This window comes from Lycorma delicatula, chromosome 5, assembly GCF_047948215.1.
Source record: "Lycorma delicatula isolate Av1 chromosome 5, ASM4794821v1, whole genome shotgun sequence".
Lineage (NCBI taxonomy): Eukaryota > Metazoa > Arthropoda > Insecta > Hemiptera > Fulgoridae > Lycorma > Lycorma delicatula.
This window is the reverse complement of record NC_134459.1, coordinates 53,718,381-53,743,077: the sequence shown is the minus strand read 5'-3', so window position 1 is coordinate 53,743,077 and position 24,697 is coordinate 53,718,381. Positions and strand designations below refer to the sequence as shown.

General features: G+C 35.8%; 1 protein-coding gene across 3 annotated transcripts in view; it reads right to left on the bottom strand.

Annotated features, from left to right (window-relative positions):
- Positions 1–15,205: 15,205 nt before the first annotated feature.
- Positions 15,206–24,697, bottom strand: part of LOC142324957 (heme A synthase COX15-like) — a 34,402-nt gene continuing 24,910 nt past the window's right edge. For all 3 annotated transcript variants that reach the window (XM_075366125.1, XM_075366123.1, XM_075366126.1), the window contains exons 8-10: positions 23,323–23,477; positions 20,834–20,947; positions 15,206–15,558 (exon numbers count right to left, since the gene is read on the bottom strand). In XM_075366125.1, coding sequence (XP_075222240.1) covers positions 15,418–15,558; positions 20,834–20,947; positions 23,323–23,477 — 410 coding nt within the window. In that variant the 3' untranslated portion in view covers positions 15,206–15,417. The remainder of the gene's footprint in view (positions 15,559–20,833; positions 20,948–23,322; positions 23,478–24,697) is intronic.

Genomic DNA, 24,697 nt, shown 5'->3' with positions numbered 1-24,697 from the left:
TTATGTATTATAAATTTCTCAGAAAAAAACAACTTAGTATGATAATTACTAATTAAGACAATGTAAAAATGATTCATTATTAATTATATTATAAGGTTAGAATTAAATAATATTCTCTACAGTCGTTTAATGTGAAGAAAATAATGTAAATATTTTTGTAATAAACTTATGTAATTGATAAAAAAGAACATTTTTCTTCCTTTTGTTTAAAAATGCAGAAATGATATCTGATATCTATACCCGATATATGATATCTGAAATGATATCTATACCTTTACTATCAATTTTCAGTTATTTTATTTTCACTTATTTCTTAATAACTTTATTATTCTGAATAATGCATTCAAGATAATTGTAGCATTTACTCAAATTATGCTTGTATTGATATTTTACATATTTCTTTATAACTTTAACACAGTTATAAAGTTATAAAAAAAAAAAACTATATTAAAATAAACAATTTTAATGTTGTTTTTTTTAGACCATTTCCAGTAATTATCTCTTTTTTGAAACCAGAATTCACAGGTTACATTTCATAAGCACAAACACCCATAAGGCATGGCCAAATTCAAACATCTCATTGGGCTACTATTCACCATGTATTTAAATGAAAGATGTCCCATGCATATTTAGACTACTTAACAAGTCAACTACAGCTGTCAGCAAGCAATTTTACTCTATTAAAACACTACAGATACATTCATTAGAGAGTTGTTTACCCCCAAGATTTGTTCATAATGAAAAATGTTTTCATCATGGGATACATTGATTAAAATCAGTTAGACTTTGGCTGGAAAGAAATTAAATATGATTTTTATTTTATTTAATCAATAAGTCTCTTTAAGTACCTAATTTGCTTCTTCTATTGTTTAACATTTGTCTTTTAACTTCTGAATGGAGGTTTAATTATAATTTGTTTAAATATGGTTTTTATAAATTTTGTACAAGGTGCACAAGAACAGTGTTTCTCAACCACCGATCTGCAAGATAATGTTACCAATCCCTGATCAAATTGGCCCAAAAAAAATATTAAACTTTAAAAATATGAGAAAAAACAACATAAAATGTTCATATAACGGTAATATAAAATTTATACATTATAATTATTTAACAATGTTTTGTATATATACAGTGGTGAATTCTGGTGCACTTTAATTTATTGAATACATTGTATTCTTTGCACAATCTGCAATAATAAACTATCCCGCAATGCAAACTGTAATAGCAGAAGATATCACAACAATGCCACATTAGAGTATGGCTTTGGCAGTACCTTTGTTTTATGACTTAGCTATGCACATGTTCAATTTATTGAAAACACTACATTTACAATTTTACTCATTTACATTAACTTTATGCAGTCAACCTACTAGTGATATAGTGAAGTGGTTTACTTTTAATTATTGCAGACACAAATTTTTATTCCTCTTAAAATGCGTAAAAATGACAAGGATTTTACATAATTTTATCCGTATTGAAAGTTTTACTCTGGGAAATGGAAACATAGAAAAATCTTGTGAAACAGAAAATGAATGCCTACCAAACAAGAAAAAAAAATCTGTTTTTACCAGACGCTACAATAATGAGTACTTGAAATATGGTTTTGTACTTTGGCCAGATTCTACAGAAGATGATGTATTTCAAAGTGCATAATATGTAAGAAATTTAAGAATAATGGTATCATGACACTGTCCAAAATGTTGCAACATTTAAAATCAAGACATCCCGAACTAGAACAGAAACCAGTGTAATATTGTGAAAGACAAAAACAAAAATTCAATTTCCAAAAGAAAAAATTAAAAGAAACTGTTATTCAAAATAAATCGCAACTGAAATGTTCATATTTAGTCCCACTACGTATAGCCAAAATAAAAAAATCATTCATAACTGGAAAAAATTTAATTAAACCGGTATTAATTGATGTTTGCAATGAAATGTTTGGACCCTCAGCTGCAGATCAGATCAGATCAATCCCTCTTTCAAATAATACAATTAGTTGTTGAATTGAAACTCTACCTGAAAATATTGAATTAATTAATATTGAATTAAAGAATTGCCAATGTTTGCCATGCAGATCAATGAAGAAATTAAAGAAGAATTTGCAAGGATTTAGACTCCCACACAAGTTCTGAAATTTGTTATTCATTAAATTATATATTAATAACTATTCCTTAAACTGGAAGAATTGTATTGGTCTGTGTACAAACAAAGCAGCAAATATGACTGGGAGAGGTTGCAGAGTAATAAAAAGGATTTAAGAAATCACTTCTGACATATTACTAATACATTGCATAATACATCGCCAGCACTTAGCAGCCAGAAATATGTCACCTGAATTAAACGATGTTGTCCTGGAATCTACAAAATCTGTTAATTTTATAAAGAAAAGCAATCTTAACTCTCGATTATTTGCCAGTTTTTGTCAAGAGATAGGAGCAGAACACCAACATCTCTTACTTCATGTAGAAATAAGATGGTTCCCATGAGGTAAAGTGCTTACCAGACTTTACAAATTAAGGACAGAAGTGGAGGTACTTTTGGTAGAAATTGTTTTCAGAAAACACTTTTTCTCCATTATTAAAATGTTTTTCCAATTTGTACTGGATTATGAAAGTGGCATATATAAGCAACATATTTTCTTACGTAAACAACTTAAATTTTTAAGGATTCTCTCTCAGTTAAACTCCGAGTTTTGAACAGGAGTGTCAATGATTTGGAACTGGAGAACCTGGCAGAGAGATTGTCAGCATCCTTTATTGATGCTGTTGAGTGCTCTACACCCTGTAGTTCCAGTCGAGAGAGGCATGTGCTGTGGTGGAATAGGGAATTGACTAATTTGAAACAGTCTGTCTGCTGTTTATGGAGGGCATCTCAATAAGAATTTGATCCTGAATAGCAGGCAGTACTAATTATGCTAATTATAGAGAGCATAGGAGTTATTACTTTCACAAGGTATGTACTGCCTGCCAAAAGATATTCGTGGCGTTCTTTTGTGCAGTAACAGGGGAATAAAGACCCATGGGGAGTGGTATGTAGAGTTTTGGGACATAAACGTAGAAAGGACGTACTTCTGTCCACCTCTTGACCCGGCATGGAATTATTTCAGACAAAACTGAAATATTAGCACTTGACCAAGGCATCTGCATTATCATCAGGCAGTAACCTGCTTAAATGATAATGTAGACGGAGAATCTGTGTGTAGTTTACGGGTGCGTCATGAGGTTACTTATTTACACGGGTATGCTTTATCTTCAGAAATTACCAAGGCTGAAGTGTGCAGGTTATTTGTAATTTTGGAAGGGGTAAGCCCCTGGTTTTGATGGTATAACAGTGCAGCTCCTTGTTCATTCTGTTAAAGTTTGTATTAAAACTGTCACACAGATATTCAACAGATTGTTGTTTGGTGGATATTTCCCAGTTTGTTGGAAGAAAGCAATAGTTAAATTATTATTTAAAAGCGGCAACAAGTATCCTACTGTTAGTGCCTCTTACAGGCCCTTGATGTTGCTGCCGGTTCTTGGTAAAGTTTTTGAGAAGTTTCTGTACCTTCGTGTGAATGAGAGATTGACCTCGCAACGTTTATTAATGAACAATCAGTATGGCTTTCATCCTGGTAAGGGTACCAAGGATGCTATACTCAAGGATATGAGTGTAATGTCGGCCAGCTAGGTGGAGTATTTATTGGGTATCTGTTTAGATATTTCTGGAGCCTTTAATAACCTGTGGTGGCCCTCTGCCATTTATCAGTTAAAAAGGAGGGGATATACTGAAAAATGTGTTGAAAGTTCTGCAAATTTATTTCAGTCATCGAGATGTCTGCTTCGCAAAGTCAGCCATGAGGTTAGTAAGATACTCCCTGAAGTTGTCCCCAGGGCAGCGTGTTGGGTTCTCTGCTGTAGGTGGTCAAGTTGATTCTCTTCTGCAGCTGAGGTTGCCCAGCAGGTGGCGTGTGATGGCAATTGCTAACAACAGGCTCCTGCTGGTCGAAAGGATGCTCACAGAGGGAAGTTGAATTCAGAGCCACTCGGGCTTATAGGATACTTGAGTGGTGGGATCATCAACATAAGATGACGTTCAGCCCTGATAAGACCACGGTGATGTGTGCGTGGTCTTCTCAGGGCTCTTACATGGCACAGTAATTATACCAATGAGAGTGGTGAAGCAGTTGAAGGTTTCGTCATCCAACATGATTGTTTTTAATGATTCTAGTGAGCTGCTAACATATGCTGGTATTGTGGATAGTAGGAGGCAATTTGTTGGCACAAATGCTGATGTCACAGTTGGAAGATATATTCCTACACAAGTCTGGTTGGAAGGTTGTCAATGATTGCTCTAGCAACCATCGACTTAATGTCTTCGAGATCATTGGTGGCCTGAGTGATGGTTACAGGTGTAATCCCAGTTCAGCTGAGGCGTTTTCTGCGCAGGAAGCCAATTGGTGGAGGTTTGTCACACCTTTGGTGGACAGGGAACTTACTGAGCTTAAGTCATCTATTCTCTGTGTACAGAGGTCCTCTGAAACTGAGCTTGACCCTGAGTAGCAAGCAGATTTGGCATTGAAGTATACAGAGCTCAAATGTTATTATCACAAGGTAAGGCAGGCCAAACATGATTCTTGGCTACCTTTGTTCAGGAACAAGGTAAAAAAGACCAGTGGGGTGTTGTTTACCGAATGCTAGGATAAATAAAAGGAGTAATAAATAAAAGGAGTAATGCCTCTCAACCAGGCAAGGAGTCATCTTGGACAAAACTGAGATTCTACATACTTTGTTAGATGATCTTTTGCTGGATGATGATTTAGCTGTAGAAACTGCTTAACATCATGTTCAAAACAATGTTGCTTCCCATCGTGTGGATGTTTTGTCTTCAGAAGTTACTGAAGCAGAGATGCATGAACTAATCTGTAGTTTTGGCTGAAGTAAAGCTCCTGGCTTTGATGGAATAACAGTGGAGCTCCTTGTTCATTCAGTGAATGTTAGTGTGAAAATATTCACTAACATATTTAACAAAATGTTATTTGCAGGCTATTTTCCAATTTGTTGGAAAAAGGGAATTGTTGTTTAAGGGTGGCAGCAAGGATCCCACTGTTAGTTCCTAATATCGACCTCTAACATTATTGCCAGTTATTTGTAAGGTCTTCAAGAAGACACTATATCTGCATATTAATGAGAGGTTAAAACTGCAATGGTGATGGAGGGGATCAGTAGTGCTTTCGTCCTGGTATGGTGACATACTATTTTATGAGATTTAAGCATTGTCAAGAATAGTAGTTCTAGGTATGTCCTGGGGATTTTCCTTGACATATCTGGAGCACTTAACAATCTGTGGTGACCTTCTGCTTTATTTCAAATACAGAGACATGGGTATACCAAAAATTAAATTCAAGTAATGCATAGCGCTTTGGGCATCGAGATGTTCTACTTTGTAATGGTGGCCACGAAATGGAGAAGACACTCTCTAAGTGTTATCACCAAGGCAGTGTGCTGGGCTCCTTATTGTGGGTTGTGGAGTTGATTCTTTGATGAGGCTGGGGTTGCTCGGCAGCTGTTGCTTACACCGATGACAGGCTGCTGCAGTTCAAAGGATGTTCGCAAAATGAGGTTGAACTCCACCCCTCTCAGGCATGCAGAGTACTTGAGCTGTGAGGCTGTTAACATAATTCAGTTTAAAAATAAGATGATGCTGCTGAAGAGCCAATTGGCTGTGACACGGCAGGTCCATGTTTCAATGTCGTGCCACCAAATTCGATACATTCAGGTTGAGAAGTACCTCAGGATGAACTTCGGCAAAACTTTTTTATCACTATTGAAGGCATCAGACGAGTCAGATTCCTCTTAAAAGCATTCTTCCTCTTCATTTCATACAAACAGTTAATTTTTTTTATACATATTCTTCATTTTCTGTTAGTGTTCTGTCATTACTAACAGATCAGTTTCTATCAGCCATTTTAACACATCCACAAATATATTCCTTAATGCATCAAACTGTTCAGAATATGTATCTTTAAGCAAACATTTCATTTTAGGGGAGAAAGTCACATGATGCAAAATCTACCAAATATCTTTCCAGGATAGTAATGTTTTTTAGCAAAAAACTGCTACATAGAAAACACTGAGTGAGCGGAGCATTGTCCTGATGAAGAATAAAATCTTTTTCCACATTTCAAGCCATTTTCTTAGCATTCTTTCCATCAGCTTTGTCAAAACTTCCTTATAACAATGCTGCTTCACTGTTGTGCCTTTTGGAACAAATTCTTAAAAAATGATGTCCTTTGATTAAAAACCAATGAGCATGCATGGGTTTTAATTTAAACTTGCTTTGATAAGCTCTTCTTTTTTTTTTTTGGTAATGTTCTTTTCCAGTCCATTGACTGTCATTACATCTTAGGGTCATACTGAAAGATCCAAAGTGATGATTTTTTTTTTAAAATGATTAGATCAACACCAAACTACTATAGCATGTCAGCACAAATTTCCTTGAAGCATTCCTTTTGTTCTGGTGTGAGTACTCTAGGGACTACCTTGGCACAAAACTTTTTCATGTTGAAATCTTCAGACAAAATTTTCATGCAATGTCTTTCGTGAGTGTTCATAGTTCAGTTATGACCAACCATGCTAATTTTTTTTTTTAATAATTTCTTCATTCTTAAAGTGGAATGTCCTACAGAGCTCATCTCCTTTCACATTCTGACATCTTCACTGAATCTTTTGTGCCATTCTAACACATATGCATGAGACATGTAAGCCTCAGTAAGCATCTAAAACATATGTTGATGTTTTTTATTCAATTTTATTAAAATTGAAATGTTAAAACTTAACATTATTCCAACACACAATTGAACTAAATAATAATCAATGAAAGGTCGAATGTCGCATATTTGTTTTACAGGTTCAGACATGTCCAAAGCCTATGGTGAAGAGCTCATAATCAGGTCTCATTACTTTCTTTTATGAACTCTTTATATTTAATACACAGACCGCATATGGTTGAATACTGTAAATGAGCTTAAATTATTCAAAATTTTGTCTTAGAAAATGTGTTTATGTAAAAATAAGAAACTTATCTGAAATTTAGCACAATAATTCATCAAATATGTATATTAATAAAGTCTAAACTTAAGGTACGGTAAAGTATATTAATATACTTTACCGTAATTTATAAATTAAATAATATAAATTAAAATAATAATAATAATAAATAAATATAAATAATATAAATTAAAATAATATAAATTAAATATTGGAGTTATATCATATTTTTATCTCTTATTGTAAAAAAGAGATTTTTTTTAGATTCACAAGACTGATACAGATTGATTTCCTTGGTAGATTGTTTAAGGGGGAGAAGTATACTAATGTTAACTGTTTCAAAGTTATTAGTTTGGTTTACATGTTACAATGAAAAATTTTAAGATGTGAGAAACAGATTCAGAAATATTATCTGCTTACATCAAAAATTAATTTAAACAAAAGGAAAGCATTTTTGAAAGTAAATGTTGTAGCTTTATATGGAAGTGAAACTTGGACGATCAGAGTGCCTGAAAAGAAAAGATTAGAAGCTTTTGAAATGTGGTGCTATAAGAGATGTTAAAAATCAGGTGGGTGGATAAAGTGACAAATGAATAGGTATTGCAGCAAACTGATGAAGAAAAAATCATTTAGAAAAATATATTTAAAAGAAGAGATAGACTTACAGACCACATCTTAAGGCATCCTGGAATAGTCGCTTTGGTATTGGAGGGATTCCATCCTTGGCTCTTGTAGTGAAAGGTTGTGTTTTATTGTGCTCTGTGAATTGTCAGTTGTAACCAGTCCAGCCAGGTGTTCAACAGTTCTTCTACCTGCGTCGCCAGACAATGTGAGAAGGGTCTGCTAGGACATCAGCCGGGCGGCCAGCTACCTGGACTACAGGCCAGTCACATTAAGAAAAGGATAATCCTTTTCTTAATTTTACTTTTATCCTATTCAATATTTCTAATAATGTAAAGTGAACTCTTGTAGTCATTGTGAATACATTAAGTAAATAGCCTATTATTATAGGACTATTGTGCTACTTTTAAAATAATTTTATTTTTTAATTGATTTTCTTGTCAGTGATTTTATTTTACAGCAACTGTAGATTAAGAAGTGTAAATTAAGTTTAATTTTAATTTTTAAATTTTTCTTCCTTATTTTCCTCAATGGAAGGAAAAATAAGGCCTCCTCCACCCCGTTCTCCCACCACGGAACTGTCCGACGGTGGAGAGGAAAGCGGGTCTGGCGCTAGGAAGCGCCAGAAACGCCGGGACTCCGCGCCTCCTATGGAGGCGGAGCCCGTAGCGGGCTGCAGCAAGGCTGCAGCAGCTGCCAACTCGCAGGCTGATGATGGGGCCCCATCACAGCCTGCTACCGTCAGGCGGGAGAAAATCCCGCCGATAATGCTGGACTGCCCGAAAGAGTGGCCAGCATTGGCGAGGGACATAAAGTCGAGGATTGGGGGGCGCCTGGTGGCTAAAAGCACCGGGCTCTCGATAAGGCTGCAGCTGGGCAGCGAGGCGGATTACCGGGCGGTGCAGAGTTTTCTGCACTCGAAGGGAATCGCCTTTCACTCCTTTCAGCTCCCGAAGGACAGGGAGCTGAAGGTGGTTATACGGGGGATCCCCTATGGGGCTGCCCCGGAGGAAGTAAGGGAGGAACTGACCTCCCTTGGCTATGAGGTGGTTTCGGTTAAGAAGCTCCTCACAAGGGACGGTCGGGAAACCCCGACCTGCCTAGTGGCCCTTAAGAGGACCCCTTTGGCCCGGGCCATTTATGACCTTGGCAGTATTTTTTACTGCAAGGTCGCAGTGACTGCATTTGTGTCACGAGGGGGGCCACCCCAGTGCCACAGATGCCAGAAATTTGGGCACTCGTCCAATTACTGCCAGAGGGCCCAGCAATGCGTAAAGTGTGGTGGAAACCACGACACTTCTGCCTGCGTCAAGCCGCGTGAGGAACCAGCCTCATGCGTCAACTGTAAGGGGCCACATCCGGCCAATTACAGGGGCTGCCCCTATTATAAGGAGCAGACAAACAAAGTCAAGGGACTTAAAAAGCCCGCGACTTTGGACGGCCGCAGCTGGGCCCGTGTTGCCGGTGGGGGAAAAACAGTCCCCAAACCGGAGGTGCCGGCACCTGTGGCCAAAGCGGTCGTGAAAAAAGGGGAGGTACCCTCCCCAACACCCGCCAAGCCAAAACCGGCGGCAACCACCAAGAAGGTGGTGAAACAAAAGGCGGCGACAAAGCCGGCCCCGGCGAAGAAGGCCAAGCCTTCCTCGACGGGAAAGGCAAAGCCGGCCCCGGCGAAGAAGGCCAAGCCTTCCTCGACGGGAAAGGCAAAGCCTGCTCCGGCTGGGAAGGCCAAGCAGGCTGTTAAAAACACTGTGGCCCCGCGCCCCACCAAAAGGGCGGCCGCGCCAAAAGGCACCCCCAGCGGCAATCCGAAACCGGCTACCCCGTTGGAGACCACTGGCATGGACTTCCTGTCGCAGATGACAGTGAAGGATATCCTGCCAGATATCATGATGGTTTTGCCACGCCTGCTCCAGGCAAAATCTCTCAAGGACTGTATTCAGTCCTTAATAGAGTGCCTCATGGCTGTACTGTCCAGGTATGGTTAGGCCCACCCTCAGACTCTTGCAGTGGAACGCCAACTCAGTAGTAGGCCGGACGGAGGAACTATGCCGTCTGGCCGAGGATCTACTGATAGACGTGATACTGTTGTCTGAGACGTGCTTGAACCCAAACAAGCAACTGACCCTTCGGAACTATTTTACATATAGGACGGATAGGCCAGTTCGACCCGGATCTCGCACCTCTGGTGGAACTGCGGTTTTAGTCCACAGACGCCACATGCATACGCGCGTTGTTCTTCATACAAACGTGATGGAGCAAACGTGTGTGCATGTGGAGCATCTGGGCACGGTGTATCGGCTGGTTTCGGCTTATAGCAAGCCGAACGACGCGGTAACCGGCGCAGATCTGGATGCCGTGCTGGAAAATTGGGATGGGCCCGTGATACTCATGGGTGACCTCAATGCCAAACACGTGTCATGGAACAGCATTCTGACAAATCCGAATGGCAGATTGCTGTACGAAAGGGCGAGAGCCCGCCGCTTGGTCGTCGTAGGCCCTGAGGTGCCCACGTTCGTGCATCGCTCAGGCAGATCTAGGCCTGACGTGCTGGATATCGCAGTCATGAAGGGGGGTACCCTCCCATTCATGATTGAAACGATAGAAGACCTCAGCTCGGACCATTCCCCTGTCCTGTTGGAACTAGGTCAGGCAGGGGGTGGCCGAGATCCCCCGCCTATACCCCGAAGGTCAGTCAACTGGAAAAGGTTCTACGAGACCCTCCAGCGGGAGTACAGGCCGGTAAATCCTGAGCTCCTGAACACCCCGGAGGAAATCGACGACACTGTCGGGCGCGTAACGTCGTCAATGACCGAGGCCCTGGCAGGCAGCTCATCGGCCAAAACTCGAGCAGTTGTTCGAAACGACCTCCCTCCTCATATCTCCGAAGCCATAACGGAGAAACGACGACTGAGGAGGAGATATCGAATCACCCTGTCCCCCGCTGATAAGCGGGCCTTTTATAATCAAACGGACAGGGTAAAACAACTGCTGACAAGCCATCGAGAGGATTCGTGGAACGAATACCTCGCCTCGGTCTCTGACGACATCTCCTCGGTGTTCAGGTTGAACAGGAGACTGCGAGAAGGGAAGAAGCCTCGCCATCCGGTTGTGGGGCAGCGAGGTTTTCTTGCATACTCGGAGGCGGAGAGGGCCGAGGTATTCGCCGATACCTTGGAGGAGCAGTTCACTCCAAACCCCCCTCCCTCCCCGAACGACGAGCACATAACCGAGGTGGAATCCTTTCTTGTAGATTATTTCTCACAGGTGGAGGACGCCCCTCTAGAGATTGACCAAGTCACTGAAGCGGAAGTTTCCGCAGCCATTAAGGCCACAAGCCCCGACAAGGCCCCGGGTGTCGACGGGATCAGCGCCCGTGCATTCCGGAACATACCGGCCTCCGTGATTACAGCAATTTCGGTGATATTCACGTCCATTTTGTACGTTGGATATTTCCCGAATTGTTGGAAAACGGCCAAAGTCGTATGTTTACCCAAACCGGGGAAAAGTTTACTTTTCCCACGGAATTATAGGCCAATCTCCCTGTTACCGGTATTGTCTAAGTTGTTCGAGAGGATTTTTCTCGAAAAACTGAGGCGATACATGGAGGGAGAAGTGCGGCCCGAGCAATTTGGGTTCAGGGAGGGTCACTCAACCACCATCCAACTGGTAAAAATAATAGACGACCTTGTCGGAGGCCTGAACAGGAAACGGGTGACTGCAGCCGTTTTTCTGGATGTGGCCAAGGCCTTTGACAAAGTTTAGCATAGCGGGCTGCTTTATAAGCTAGCGCGATCGGCGATCCCGTACCGCTATGTCAGACTGATGCGGTCATATCTGCTAGACCGACATTTTGTCGTGCGCGTAGGGGAAACGATTTCCTCTACCAGAGAAATAGCCGCTGGGGTTCCCCAAGGAGCAGTACTTTCCCCGTTCTTGTACACCTTGTACGTGAACGATATGCCGCTGTCTGAAGGGGTCAAAACGGCCCTTTACGCAGACGACACGGCATATTTCTACGAATCCGCAAATGTGGATTACGCGGTCCGGAGGCTCCAAAGGCAGCTGGACTTAGTGGAACCGTGGCTCGACATGTGGAGAATCAGGGTCAACGGTGAAAAATCGGTGGCCGTGATGTTCACATGCAAGACACGAAAACCGACCAGAGAGCTGGAAATCTCAGGGGAGAAAATCCCTTTTGAGAAAACTGTTAAGTACCTGGGGGTGGTGTTGGACAGGCGGCTTACCTTCGGCGAACATGTAAATTATGCGACCCGGAGGGCTAAGGCCGCCAGAGCCTCGCTATACCCAGTGCTGAACAGTGCCAGCCCGTACCCACTGGCAACTAAGCTCCTCATTTTTCGGCTATACGTACTGCCGATTCTAACATATGCTTACCCGGCATGGGGGGCAGTGTTGAGCTCCTCGCTTCAAAAGAAGATCGAGGCCGTCCAAAACATCGCGTTGCGGACGATCTTTGGAGCTCCGTGGTTCGTCAGGAACGCCACTCTCCGATCTGATGCGAGATTTCAATCCGTGTCCGAGGTGGGGGTGGCGCAGGCGCGCAGACTGTTCGGGAGAGCGGCTGTGTCCGAACACAGTCATCTTCGGGACATCTGCCGAGAGGACCCAACTCCGACAGTTGTAAGGAAGCGGCCTCACGCCGTACTGGACGAACCACCGTGATGGTGCGGTGCGGTAGCCGAAAATCGACAAACCAGGCTTAGGGGCCTCCATATCGCATGAGCCATAAACGGAATAGTGCGTCAGACGCGTTTCCGGGGTCGCGAGTGAAAAGTTTTCGCGAGTTATATAGTTTGAAGACGTCAAACACGGTAAGTCGCGCATAAAACAAAAACGCGGTCTAAATTTAAAAAAAAAAACTTACAGTAAGACAAATTATCCCAGCAATTGCGACTCCTCCGGAAAAGGGGACGCATTGCTCCCTCCTTATAGCTAGTGCCCCGTTGTGGCGTATTCCTGCTAGCCTATTAAAGAGTTAGCACCGAAAGGACTTCAGTGGACGGTCTGAAGGGGAATTACGTCGGGAGGACAGGCTTTATAAGCCTAGCCTTCCGCGGTCGGCCCATGAAATGGGTTCGATAACGCTGGTTTAACAACGGATTGGAATGCAATTAAATCCGTCTTAAATTCACTAAAATAATAATAGACAAAACTTGAAAAATTAGATCCGAGATTAAAAAAAAAATAACCCTTTTAAAAACAAGCCCGATTAGAATGATCCAGCAGCAAGGGACTCTGTCCAGGTTCTGCGATAAAGTAGGGAGTAATAGACTCCTGCCAACTTTGCATTCCATTCCATTCCATTTGGTATTGGAGGTTGGTGGAAAAAATCGTGCAAGCAGGCAATGTTTGGAATATGTAAAACAAATTGTTGGGAATGTAGGATGTAGGGATATACTGAAATGAATGATTGGCGCTAGATAGGGAATCTTGGAAAACTGCATCAAACCAGTCAAATGACTGAAGACAAAAAAAAAATAAAACTGTACGTTTTGAAAATTGTCTTTACTATATCTAATTATGCAAAAGGAATACCCATATAAGGTATTCCCAGAACACTCTGTGTACTACGAATTAATAGCCAAACTTCAGGAATGATTCAGGACACCAGAATGAGCAAAAAAGTTCATATCGACATAAGTCCTATTATGCTTTGTTTTCCTTCTGGCACGTCATTTTGTGATCTTCAACAAAAAGATTATTTCTCAGCAATGGGTAAGCCTACTTTAATTAAATTTAATGGCAACTCTAAGATTAGTGTCATGTTCTACAAAATAAAAAAATTTGAAAATAGCAACTTCAAAGATTTCAAAATGGCAGCCATCTTAATTTTTTAATGTTAAATATCTTTGTAATTATTTATTTGATCAAATTTTTACTTTTACAACATCTACTAAGTATTTTATTTTTAACAAAATGATATCTCATTTGTAAAAATCTGTTAACAAACAATCAAATTATTGCACACAATTAAACTGGCAGTAAACTTGCACACCATAATGTAAGGTGATAATGTTTGCTAATTTACTATTATTATTAATATTATTAATTTTTATTATATTTAGTAGAGGAAATAAAAACAGGCAAAAAATTATAAGTTTGCATTATGGTGCACAAGTGTACTGCTGGATTAATTGTCTGTGACCCGCCGGTTTGGTCTAGTGGTTAACGCGTCTTCCCAAATCACCTGATTTGGAAGTCGAGAGTTCCAGCGTTCAAGTCCTAGTAAAGCCAGTTATTTTTACACGGATTTGAATACTAGATCGTGGATACCGGTGTTCTTTGGTGGTTGGGTTTCAATTAACCACACATCTCAGGAATGGTCGAACTGAGAATGTACAAGACTACACTTCATTTACACTCATACATATCATCCTCATTCATCCTCTGAAGAATTATCTAAACGGTAGTTACCGGAGGCTTAACAGGAAAAAGGAAGGATTAATTGTCTGCAATTACTCGATTGTTTGTCAACAGATTTTTACAAATGAGGTGTCATTTTGTTCAAAATAAAATGCTTAATAAATTTTTTAAAACGTAAAAAATTTGATTAAACACGTAGTTACAAAGATATTGAAGATTAGAAAATTAAAATGGCCTTAAGGCACAATGTAATAATCTTATTTTATTTTTTTGTTTAAACAAATTCTTTTAAAAATCTAATTTTTTAAATGCTTAAAAGTATCCATCAAAAAAATACTTTTACAACTATATGTTCGTTAAGCAGTGTTGCAAAAGCAAGTACTGTTAAAGATATTAATATTGAATAATAAGAAAACAACTATATATTTGATTTGTGATGGAGTTTGTTCATTTAATTTGTTATTTTTATCAAATTCAGTGTATTTTTAAATTCCATGGAGTTGAAACAGTATAGCAATTGTGACTTCATTTAAATGTCATGGTCAAATATTTGAAAGTCCAATTTATATGAGGAGATTTGCAAACCCTGATTCTGTTGGTATATACAATGTCTATATATGTTCTATCTACCTGTAGTTGAATTATCTGGTATATCTCAGACAATCAGTTTCTTTCCTGAAAATTTTGTATGTTGTACTAAAATCAGTCTGCTATTCTTTTCATTAGATCTATGCAATTTGGTTCTTTTATAAGTCTGGGTCTTTATTTTAATTAATCAATATAATGTCTTAAATATTTTATTATGATGTGTTTTTTCAAAAAAGTATAAAGAAGAGTAATGAAATCAATTTTGAATTGTTTTTCAGTTTCTCTGTAAAACCAGCAATTGCAAGTATTATGATTAGCCAAACTCCCAGGCAGTGCACATTTTAATCAAAACATATAAAAAAAATGTTGTTCTTAAACACAAAGAGCTTAGAAAACAATGATGAATATATAAATAACTGAAATAAGTAGTCTATGTTTGGTACTGCAATTTTGAAATGTTAATACTATACTTTTTTACTTTGGTATTTGTAACTTGCTATTACTTTTGATGTACAAAGAAAAGTTAAAACAAATTAAACTAAAAGTTAAAACATTTAAATTTGTAAATCAAGCAAAATGCATTCAAATAAAAGAAAAACTTTATTTTTATCACACACATATTTCATAATAAAGAGTACAAATTATATTTATGTAAAAAACAATGAAAAACAATAATAGGCAACATATTTACAAAAATAGTACTTCTTGTATTATATAAAAATTCATAAAAGAGAAAATTTCATTCACTACTTTTCAATCACTGAACATATTACAATAAATGTGCATAATATAACTATTTAATAACTCTCTTCACATATTTTAATTCATGTGTTAACCATACAGCAAGGGATAATAAAATAAGTGAACCAGACTGATGTGCAGCAGCTAAAGACACAGGTACATACATCAGTAGTGTTGATATTCCTAGACCAACCTGAAACACAATCCACAAAAATACTGTGAAATGAAAACTTACATGACTAAGCTACCTTTACCAGAAAAGTACAATTTTTCTAGAATGTTGCTGAGAGCAATGTGTTGTAAGGCTGCTGCGTACACTAATATTTTTTTAATTAGATTTTTAGAAAAAAACAGTAGTTTATGTGTTAAAAGAATTTTCATAACATTGATCAGGAGTTGTTGAATGATCCAGAACTGTTCAAACAGGTCATAACTGGAGTTGAAACATCAGTGTACAGATGATGTCGAAACTAAGGCTCAATCGTCCCAATGGAAGCTTCATGAAGAGCAAAGACCAAAAAAGACACAGATGTTCTAGATCAAATATGATCACTGTGTTCTTTGATTTCAGTGGCTTACTATATCATGAGTTCTTACCACCAGGTCGTATGGTCAAACAGAAGTACTACCTGGAAGTTCTACACAGTTTGTGTGAAGCAATCTGAAGAAAATACCACAATTGGATTTGTGGCAAAAGAAATTCAAGGCAATTGCATCACAATAATGGTCCTCCTCCCTCACACTTTACAGTTTGTTATGGCCAAAAACACTGCCTCAAGGCCAAAAACCTTACACTGCCTCAGCCTCCATATTCATTGGACACGGCCCCCTAAGACTTCTTCCTACTCCCCAAGCTGAAAAGAAATATGAAAGGACGACATTTTGCCAACATTGAAGAAATAAAGACAGAATCACTGAAGGAGCCAAATGCCATACTGAAAATTGTATTCCAGAAGTGGTTAAAAAATTGGAGAAACCGATGGCACAAATGTATTATACCTGAAGGAGTATGTTGATGCAAAATGCTCATTGTTAGACAAAAAAAACATAAGCATACGTATAAATCTGATTTACTAATTTACAAGGCATATATATGAGGTTTGAAAAAAAAATTATAAAAAAAAATATAGGAGGTTAAAAAATTTCAGTTTTTCTCAAAAAATATTTATTTATTCATCTTTTTATCTAACAATGTGCATTTTGCATCAACAATTCTGCATGCAATATTCTGACCTTTAGTGTCAAATTTCTTATAAACGTTTCTCACAATCTGGTCTGCGTTCTGAAACTTGTGTAAGAGATTGTCAGTGAGTACTACTCTGCTGCATTCTTTGTTTTAAGCACTGAAACATTATGAAATTATTAAATGAATTGTAGATGACTGTGCCCCTCTTGCTAAGTTTTCCATAAATTTGTAATGTACTTCTGTGTTGATGTTATGTTTTGGTTATCTCCAAGAAGGATACAATTTTTCTTCTTTAATTTTATTGGTAAGGTTTATTTTCCATAAACAATTTTGGTGTTTGTGGGAAGTTTTTAATGCTGTCAATATCTACCTTTCACATCTATACCGATAGATTACTTTATCCAGGTTTCTATCATCATGAGAAGTTTGATTTTTTTAAATGTGTTGTAAAACTATTTCGGCTAATATGCTTGAGATAAGTGAACCCAAAGACATTCCATGTTTCATCATTCACCAGTCTCACTAATATATTAGCTGCAATATATTTACATCATTGAGAAAATTATAAATCCTCAGTGACACACACTTAAACTAATTTACTGGTTTTAATATGTACATGACACAAACATGTGACACACTGGAAATATCGACAATGTTAACAATTTCACACAAAGCCAAAATGGTTTACAGAAACATAGAAGATAGATCTTATCCTTCTTGTTATGCAAGATCATAATGGCATGACAAACACAATCCAAATCTGTGGAAAACCTACAATGTACACACGATTCATCTAATCATCCAATATGATACACACTTTAACCATGTTATACGTACTATAATGTTCCAATTACAGAAAAAAATCAAAATTAAATAAACAATAAAATATTTAGCTGAATGAGACAAAAAAATACAACAGAGCACTGTCCGATCAACCACACTATGTAAGTTTCAGATTATAAAACAGCACAAGAAAATTAATCCCAAATTCAACACAGCAGACCATTGTTTGCAGAATTGTTAATAAAAAATAAATGCATATCATTATACAAAAAAAGTAAACATTTTTGTGGCATACATACTGCCTTTGATAGATACAATTGTAAAAAAGTGACATTGTAAAAGACAAAAAAAATGGTCACAACTTATCATATGATATGAACAAGTTATGAAACGCAATGAATCTAATTTAGAAGTAAAGTAATGCACAAAACAGTCACTAATTCACAAACTTCAGTAGCTGCATACATGTTGTAACAATTATCAATAACAGACATAAACAAACAAGATACACTTTAGCAACTCGAAAAATACATTTAAAAAACCAAAATCCGAATTGAAGCAAAACAACACATTCATATTATATTAAATACATTTCCCAAAAAATAATTTCAGTACAACTCTAAATTTAACTATTCTACAACACTCCATATCACAGAGCAGTCTGAAAAAGGTTAACATAGTGAAAAGGAGTATTTTTTTCATAAATTGTGTACTAAAATAAACTATACTGAGGAAGACTGAAAAAATTGTTTATCTATAATGTGAGTGTATAAATTACAAATTAAATGTAACAATGAATAATAACAGCATCTCAATTAACTGGCATAGATTTGCAAATAATCCTTTTATGTAAGAATGTAAAATACATATCAAGCATGACAATGAACTATTCACACCATCTAAAATAATTAATTAACAGAAAACAAAGTCATTACAAAATATTTCAAAGACAGAATTCCATGATAGTATTATTAGCATCAGCTGTAAGTTATTTCAGGCAAAAAATCACAAGATCAACGTTGATTTACTTAGCATACACGAACTTGACTTCTTTGACTAAATCAGTTTTTTGAATAGACAAACAAGAGAGTTTTTGATGATGACATGTGAATAAGTGGGTACATTCTTGTGAATAAATGTGTTTTGATTATTCTTATGAATAAATGGGTTCATTGAGAGAGTAAAGGGATTTAGTTGCTCTACATGTCATAACAAAAACTCTTGTTTGTCTAATAAAAAACTACTCAAGTCAAAAAAATTCAAGTTTGCATATACCAAATAAGTAAACGCATCAATAACCACATGAAAATTATCCACATAAATAATAATTTACATAAACTGGGAACAATTAAGCAATTCAAAATATGTAAAAAAAAGAATTATTTTATTAAAAAATTTATTCTGCTTTGAATACATAAAACAGTATTTTTCTGATTTATTGATCAAAAAAATTGATTTATTTATCAAGATGGGTACATCTTGATTTATTTTTAAATATAGTCACCATTAAGGTCTATATACTTACCCAAACACAAGAGCGCTTACACCAAATCGATACATCAATTTATCTAACCCAATAAAATAACAATTTGGCAATTTGGTCAGAAATTTCTTCTCTCTAAGCCATTTTTTTAGGTTAGGAAATAAATGATAGTCACTGGAGCCAGATCAGTCTCATCAACCGACACAAATCAACATAAAAATTCCTCTGGATTGCGCCGAAAGAGGTCGAGACAATCACCTGAAATGTTTTTTTTTTGGCAGTTTTTGGTGAGGGATGAACAAACATTGCACCACCTAGCACACAGCTTGTTCATGCTCAAATCCTCATACAAAATATTGCACACATGTTCTGTTGATATACCACAGACTCTGCTAACTCATTCACTGTCACTCATCAATCTGCCACAATGATTTTATGCACTTTTTCTATCATTTCTGGCATAGTCACTTCAGAAGGACATAGTGCATGTTCGACCCGTTTTAAACTCTGCAACCCAGCATTTAACTTTTGGATTTGATGGAGAAGAGCCTTCCTTAATTTACTTTGCTCTTACCCCTTTCAGAAAAAAGTATAATCCACTGCATGAATTTCCAGTTTTAAATTTTCCAAAAAATGCCTTATATCTTCACTTTGATGGACTGTAAATACTGTATTAAATGATGTGGTGACTAGAAACTGTTAAAGTAAACTAATGAAGAATGGAATCATGTGACACAGTTGAGAAATTAAGTGTACTAACATCATCTCTGTGAGGCCTGCAACTTTTCAGCCCACCCCTGTATATAAGCACATCATAAACAACTAAGATTCTCAAAATTTATTTCAAATACCAGCATCATAACACTTAGCACTCTTAGCAGCAATTTGAAGCAGATTATAGTTAAGTGAAGTGTTTTTCTTCTTAATGAAAGTGATATGATAAATCACAATTAAAAAGTAAAAGCTTAATTCTTACAGAGAAAATTCTATGATAATTAATACTCCTATTAATTTTGAATAATCACAACCAGGTAACAATTTTTTGTTGGCATTAGCAACATTTATTTCAAAATCATTTACTCTGAGGAAATGTTTCATAAAAATCTCCAATTATATAATTTCATGTAATCATATTATATGAAATTGTATAATGTTACGCCTAAAAGATGACATTCATCAAAGTAATACTAGAGTAAAAGTAATTACTTTCATGTTCACTAACATTCACAATACTATACGATAAAACTGGTAAAATAAATGAAAATACGGAATAACTCCGAGATAAACTAGATATATATATATATATATATATAAACATCAAAACAAGAATAAATGAATTTTATTGTGGCGATCTCAGTGGTGGAGTGTAGAGGCTCAGCTTTTCATCTGGAAGTCACAGGTTTGAATCCCAATCAGGCTTGGCAATTTTCATACGCTAAAAAATCCCATTGAGCAAAAAACCAAAGCAGTCAATGCCCATAATCTCTTTAAAAAAAATAATAATTTTAAAAACAGGATACAGTCATGTAAATTGCTGTAATTATAATGGTTGCAGACTTTCTAATACAGATCACAAGTAGATTTTCAAAATTACATAACCATTTTCATGAAAAACAAACATCCCTTGGCATGTTTACGTAATATGAGACGAGGTTTTCAATATACGCTTCACTAAACTGATATTGTTGTACATCCAGAATGCCAAGTTCACCAAAATGATTATATTCAGCTCCTAGAAATAACACCTTCACTTTATTGCTGCAATGATTATGTTGAACATCATTATTCTAAATAAAAAACTCTGATTGATATCTGTTGTCCCGCAAGTACTTGCATCACAGTTACATAAAAGACTTGGTATAGCAGCAAAATTAATCTACCTCTTTACTTCGTGAAACAGCAGGCTATTAATAATATTTTAAATAAATTAATGCAAAGGATAAAAACAGAAATTTTATAGAAAATATTTAAAAATAAATAAAAAATGCTAACATTTTATAAAGTTTGCGTATTTACCTGCATCCATGCCATAGTAGCCATTGCAGTAGCAGCTTTATAAGCTCTAGGTGGAAGTTTCCTTCTTCTAGACAGCAACCACATACCAGAAATAATGGCAAGAGTAGAAGTACCCTGAAAACAAAAATAAAACAAAATAGCACAATAATTTAATTATATAAAAATAAAAATTAAATCATTCAACACAGAAGATTCCTAACCAGTAGGAAAAAACCCCCCAAAAAAAAATGCAGTAATTTAAAAGCAATCAAGCGAGGGTTTTTCTATAAATTGTTTCCAACGTGATTTTACGTAAGCAAATACAGAAAAACAGAATCAATAAACCTTATATAACCTACCTTTCAAAAAGCTACATTTTCTAACCTCAAAAACTAGTAATAGTTTTCGGCTAAAATATTGAGAAATTATTATTATAACAAATAATTCAAAAAAATTATTTTCACCATATTAAAACTATATACTATCGATGAATTTAAACTTTTTTTTTTAAATGTAATTCAATTTTTATATTTTACAAATTATTCAAAATGGAAAATTAGGAATATAAATGTAAGCATTTATAAACAAAGTTATATGAATGAAAGCAAGCTATAAATATGGTTAGCATTTCAAAATACACATTTTACAGAGAAATTCATCTTTAAATTTATTATAGTTTATTTTTTATTAAATTTATTGTTTAATTAAATTTTATTTTATTTTAACTATTTTATTAAATTTTATTATTAAAATACAGTCCATTCGGAAAGTCGCTGTGCAATATGCTTAAGAATTATGCGATGCATTCTATTCTTTTGGCATTAGGTTGATTGCCCATGGGTTTCATCTTTCATGAAGGTGACAAGATACTGATTTAGTGAAGCACAAGTTTCCTGAAAAGTTTCAATATACTCCTGTTCCTAACTGCAATCCATTTCTAACTCTTTTCAAAAAATGTTAGGCAACAGACTGTGTTGGAAGACGCTGAATGAAGTGGAAGACTACCTAAACTAAACGAACAGAAGCTGCTCAATATTTTGAATGCTATAGTCGAAAGTCATCAAAGTTAATGCATAAGTTACCAAGACTGCAAGATAATGGACTTGCTACCACCCATAAAGCTGTAAGAAAAAGCTGAAACTTTTTCCCTATAAATTAATGTGTGTTCAAGAACTGAAACCTACAGATGAGGCCAAAAGACATTGTCAATGGTTTAAACATATTTTATTGACTACAAAACTGTACGTATCCTCAAAATTAAATTTTTTACAGATGAAGCATGGTTTCACCTGGAAGGTAAATTAATTCACAAAATACACGACTGTGGTTGACGACTAACCCCCATGAATTACACAAACAATTTTTACACAAAGCAAAAATTGTTGTCTGTGTCAGTGCGAGTAGAATGTGAATTGTGGGTCTAATCTTTTTTGAAAATACAGTTAATAGTGATTGTTATTGTGCTGTTTTAACAAACTTCATTAGTCAGTTAATAAAAGTGGAAATCAATCATGGCTGGTTCCAACAAGATGACATCACAACGCATACAGCTAACAGTTCAATAACTTTTTTTATGAATTCTTTAGTGAATGAATCATTTCAAGAGGTTGGTAGCCTGCACGATTGTCCAATCTGACTTCCCCAGGTTACTTTCTATGGGGAGGGGTGGCAGTGAAACAAGTAGTGTATGTACAACAGACCATGCAAAATTGATGAACTAAAAACCGCAGTAATGCATATGTACGAGATATTCTATATTACACCAGCTGGTTAAAATGTTTGAAAACAAATTGAAGTGTGTTGTATTAATGTCAGAGGATCTTCTACACCTTTTCCAATTATTGTAACATCCATTTCTATAAAATAATGAAAGCAAAACACAAAGTAATAATTAAAAAGTTTCCGAACACAGTGTACTTAGAGAAATATTTAAAAAGTCAACATTCTTACAGTTAAATACTGTTTAAACCTTAGTAGACTTTCATAGAAATGCTTTAATATAGTTTAACAACCTTGCTGTCAAAGAGTTTAATGAAAAGGAACAGCCACTCCAATGAGAAGAAGTTTCAGCAAAGAAGAATGTGGTATACCCAGCCGTATAAAAATGTACTTGCGTCCATTGTGATAAAACTATTCATGAAAGCAATGAAAAAAATGTGCTAAATGCACCAGTATGTTTTTATACCATAATATTAATAATAAATTTCAAATTTATAAATATAAATAAATTTATATTCTATTTAAATTAAATTTTACATCATATTAAATGTAAATCCATACTTCAAAAATTATAATTAAAGAGATCAGAACTGTTTTAATACTTGCCTACTTTTTCTGCTTTAATAAAATAAAGAACCGATGTTCTTTTTATTATGTTTGATTCTTTTTTTTTTAGGTTGGTAATTTCAGTTTTTTTAATCTTAAGAAAAGGAACTTTAAAGAAAGGCTGTCCAATAACAAAATGAAGGTTTTAAAAAAACAATGTAAAAATACATAATTTAATAACATACCAATATTCTATGATCAAACTGCACAGTAGTCGGGTTTTCAGTAAAATTAAAAATAGTTGGTTTTAAAGCCAAAATATCACTAGGTATCCAACGATCAGCCATTTTTGGAAATGAATTATAAACAAGTCCAGCATCTAAACCAGCAACAAATGCACCTGAAATCATAAAAGCTTTAACTTAAAATACTAAATCAACTCTAACAACCAAAATAATTTATAAACAATTTTTTTTATAAGACATAACATAAGAAGCCTACAATAAAACGATGCAGCCTGAAAAAGATGAGGCAGCATTAATTTTTACTACTTTTCTAAACCTATCTGTATCTTTAATCAAGACAATCATTTTATCAATTAATTGATTCTTAAAATTAGTTAAACAGAAAACTGATTGTGTTTCTTCTTAACACAAAATATAACCAAGTATTCATCCCACATCACAAAATTAGAGATCAAAATTTTAAATACATAAAAATGTTTCCACTAGGATGATTTGATTTTAGTTTCTTGGCATCACAGCTATAGAGCTATGCTGCAAGAAGGAAAGTGGTCATCAGTAAAAAAACAGGGTACTGGTGTTATGTATTTCTTGACATGACCCAGGGCTCCCAAAAAAACATAGTGGGGGTAATGTTCATATGTACAAGTGTTGACGGGTTTAAGTTTGTTAACTTTTGGCTGGATAAACTAATTTTGATGATTTTTGTCATAGGGACTTGTATATTTGGCAATATAAAAATTTAGAAAAAAATTTTTAAAAATATTGGTTTTTTGATTTAAACATTTTTTCATACCTCATTATTTTTCCACTGTATAAGAATAAATAACCAATGCTAGGAAAGTCTAACAACTTTGTTCAGCATTTTTTATGATCACAAAGAAATAATTCACCATATTCAACCATCTTGCAACTCAACAGAACAATTAATATAATTTTTACCTCATCTAAATATTTTCTGTTTTTTTCCTAAACATTCATTTCATCTCATTTGAAGTTTCTTATAGCAAATGTAACTCATTCCAGTAATAATATAGTTATTTAATGAATTTTATCGACTTTTAAAGTTTCTTTGATGTAGTACTGCAGAAAAAATTGTAATCTGCAAATACCATCAAGAGAAATGAAAAAGTCAGGAAAGAATTACTTTAAAAAAACCACAAAGTTCTTATATGAACATAGCATGATTAGAGGCCATTGTAATTGAAATATTGTTTTTAAATAAGATGGTTTTTGATAAAGTTGTTCTCACATATCAATAACAAAAAATTAAAAGCCCAATAACAAAGATTTTTCTTATTTATGCTTACAAGTTAAAATAACCTGTTAGCAAAGGCAGTAACTATTAAAACAAAAGCAGTAGTTTTGATATTTCAGA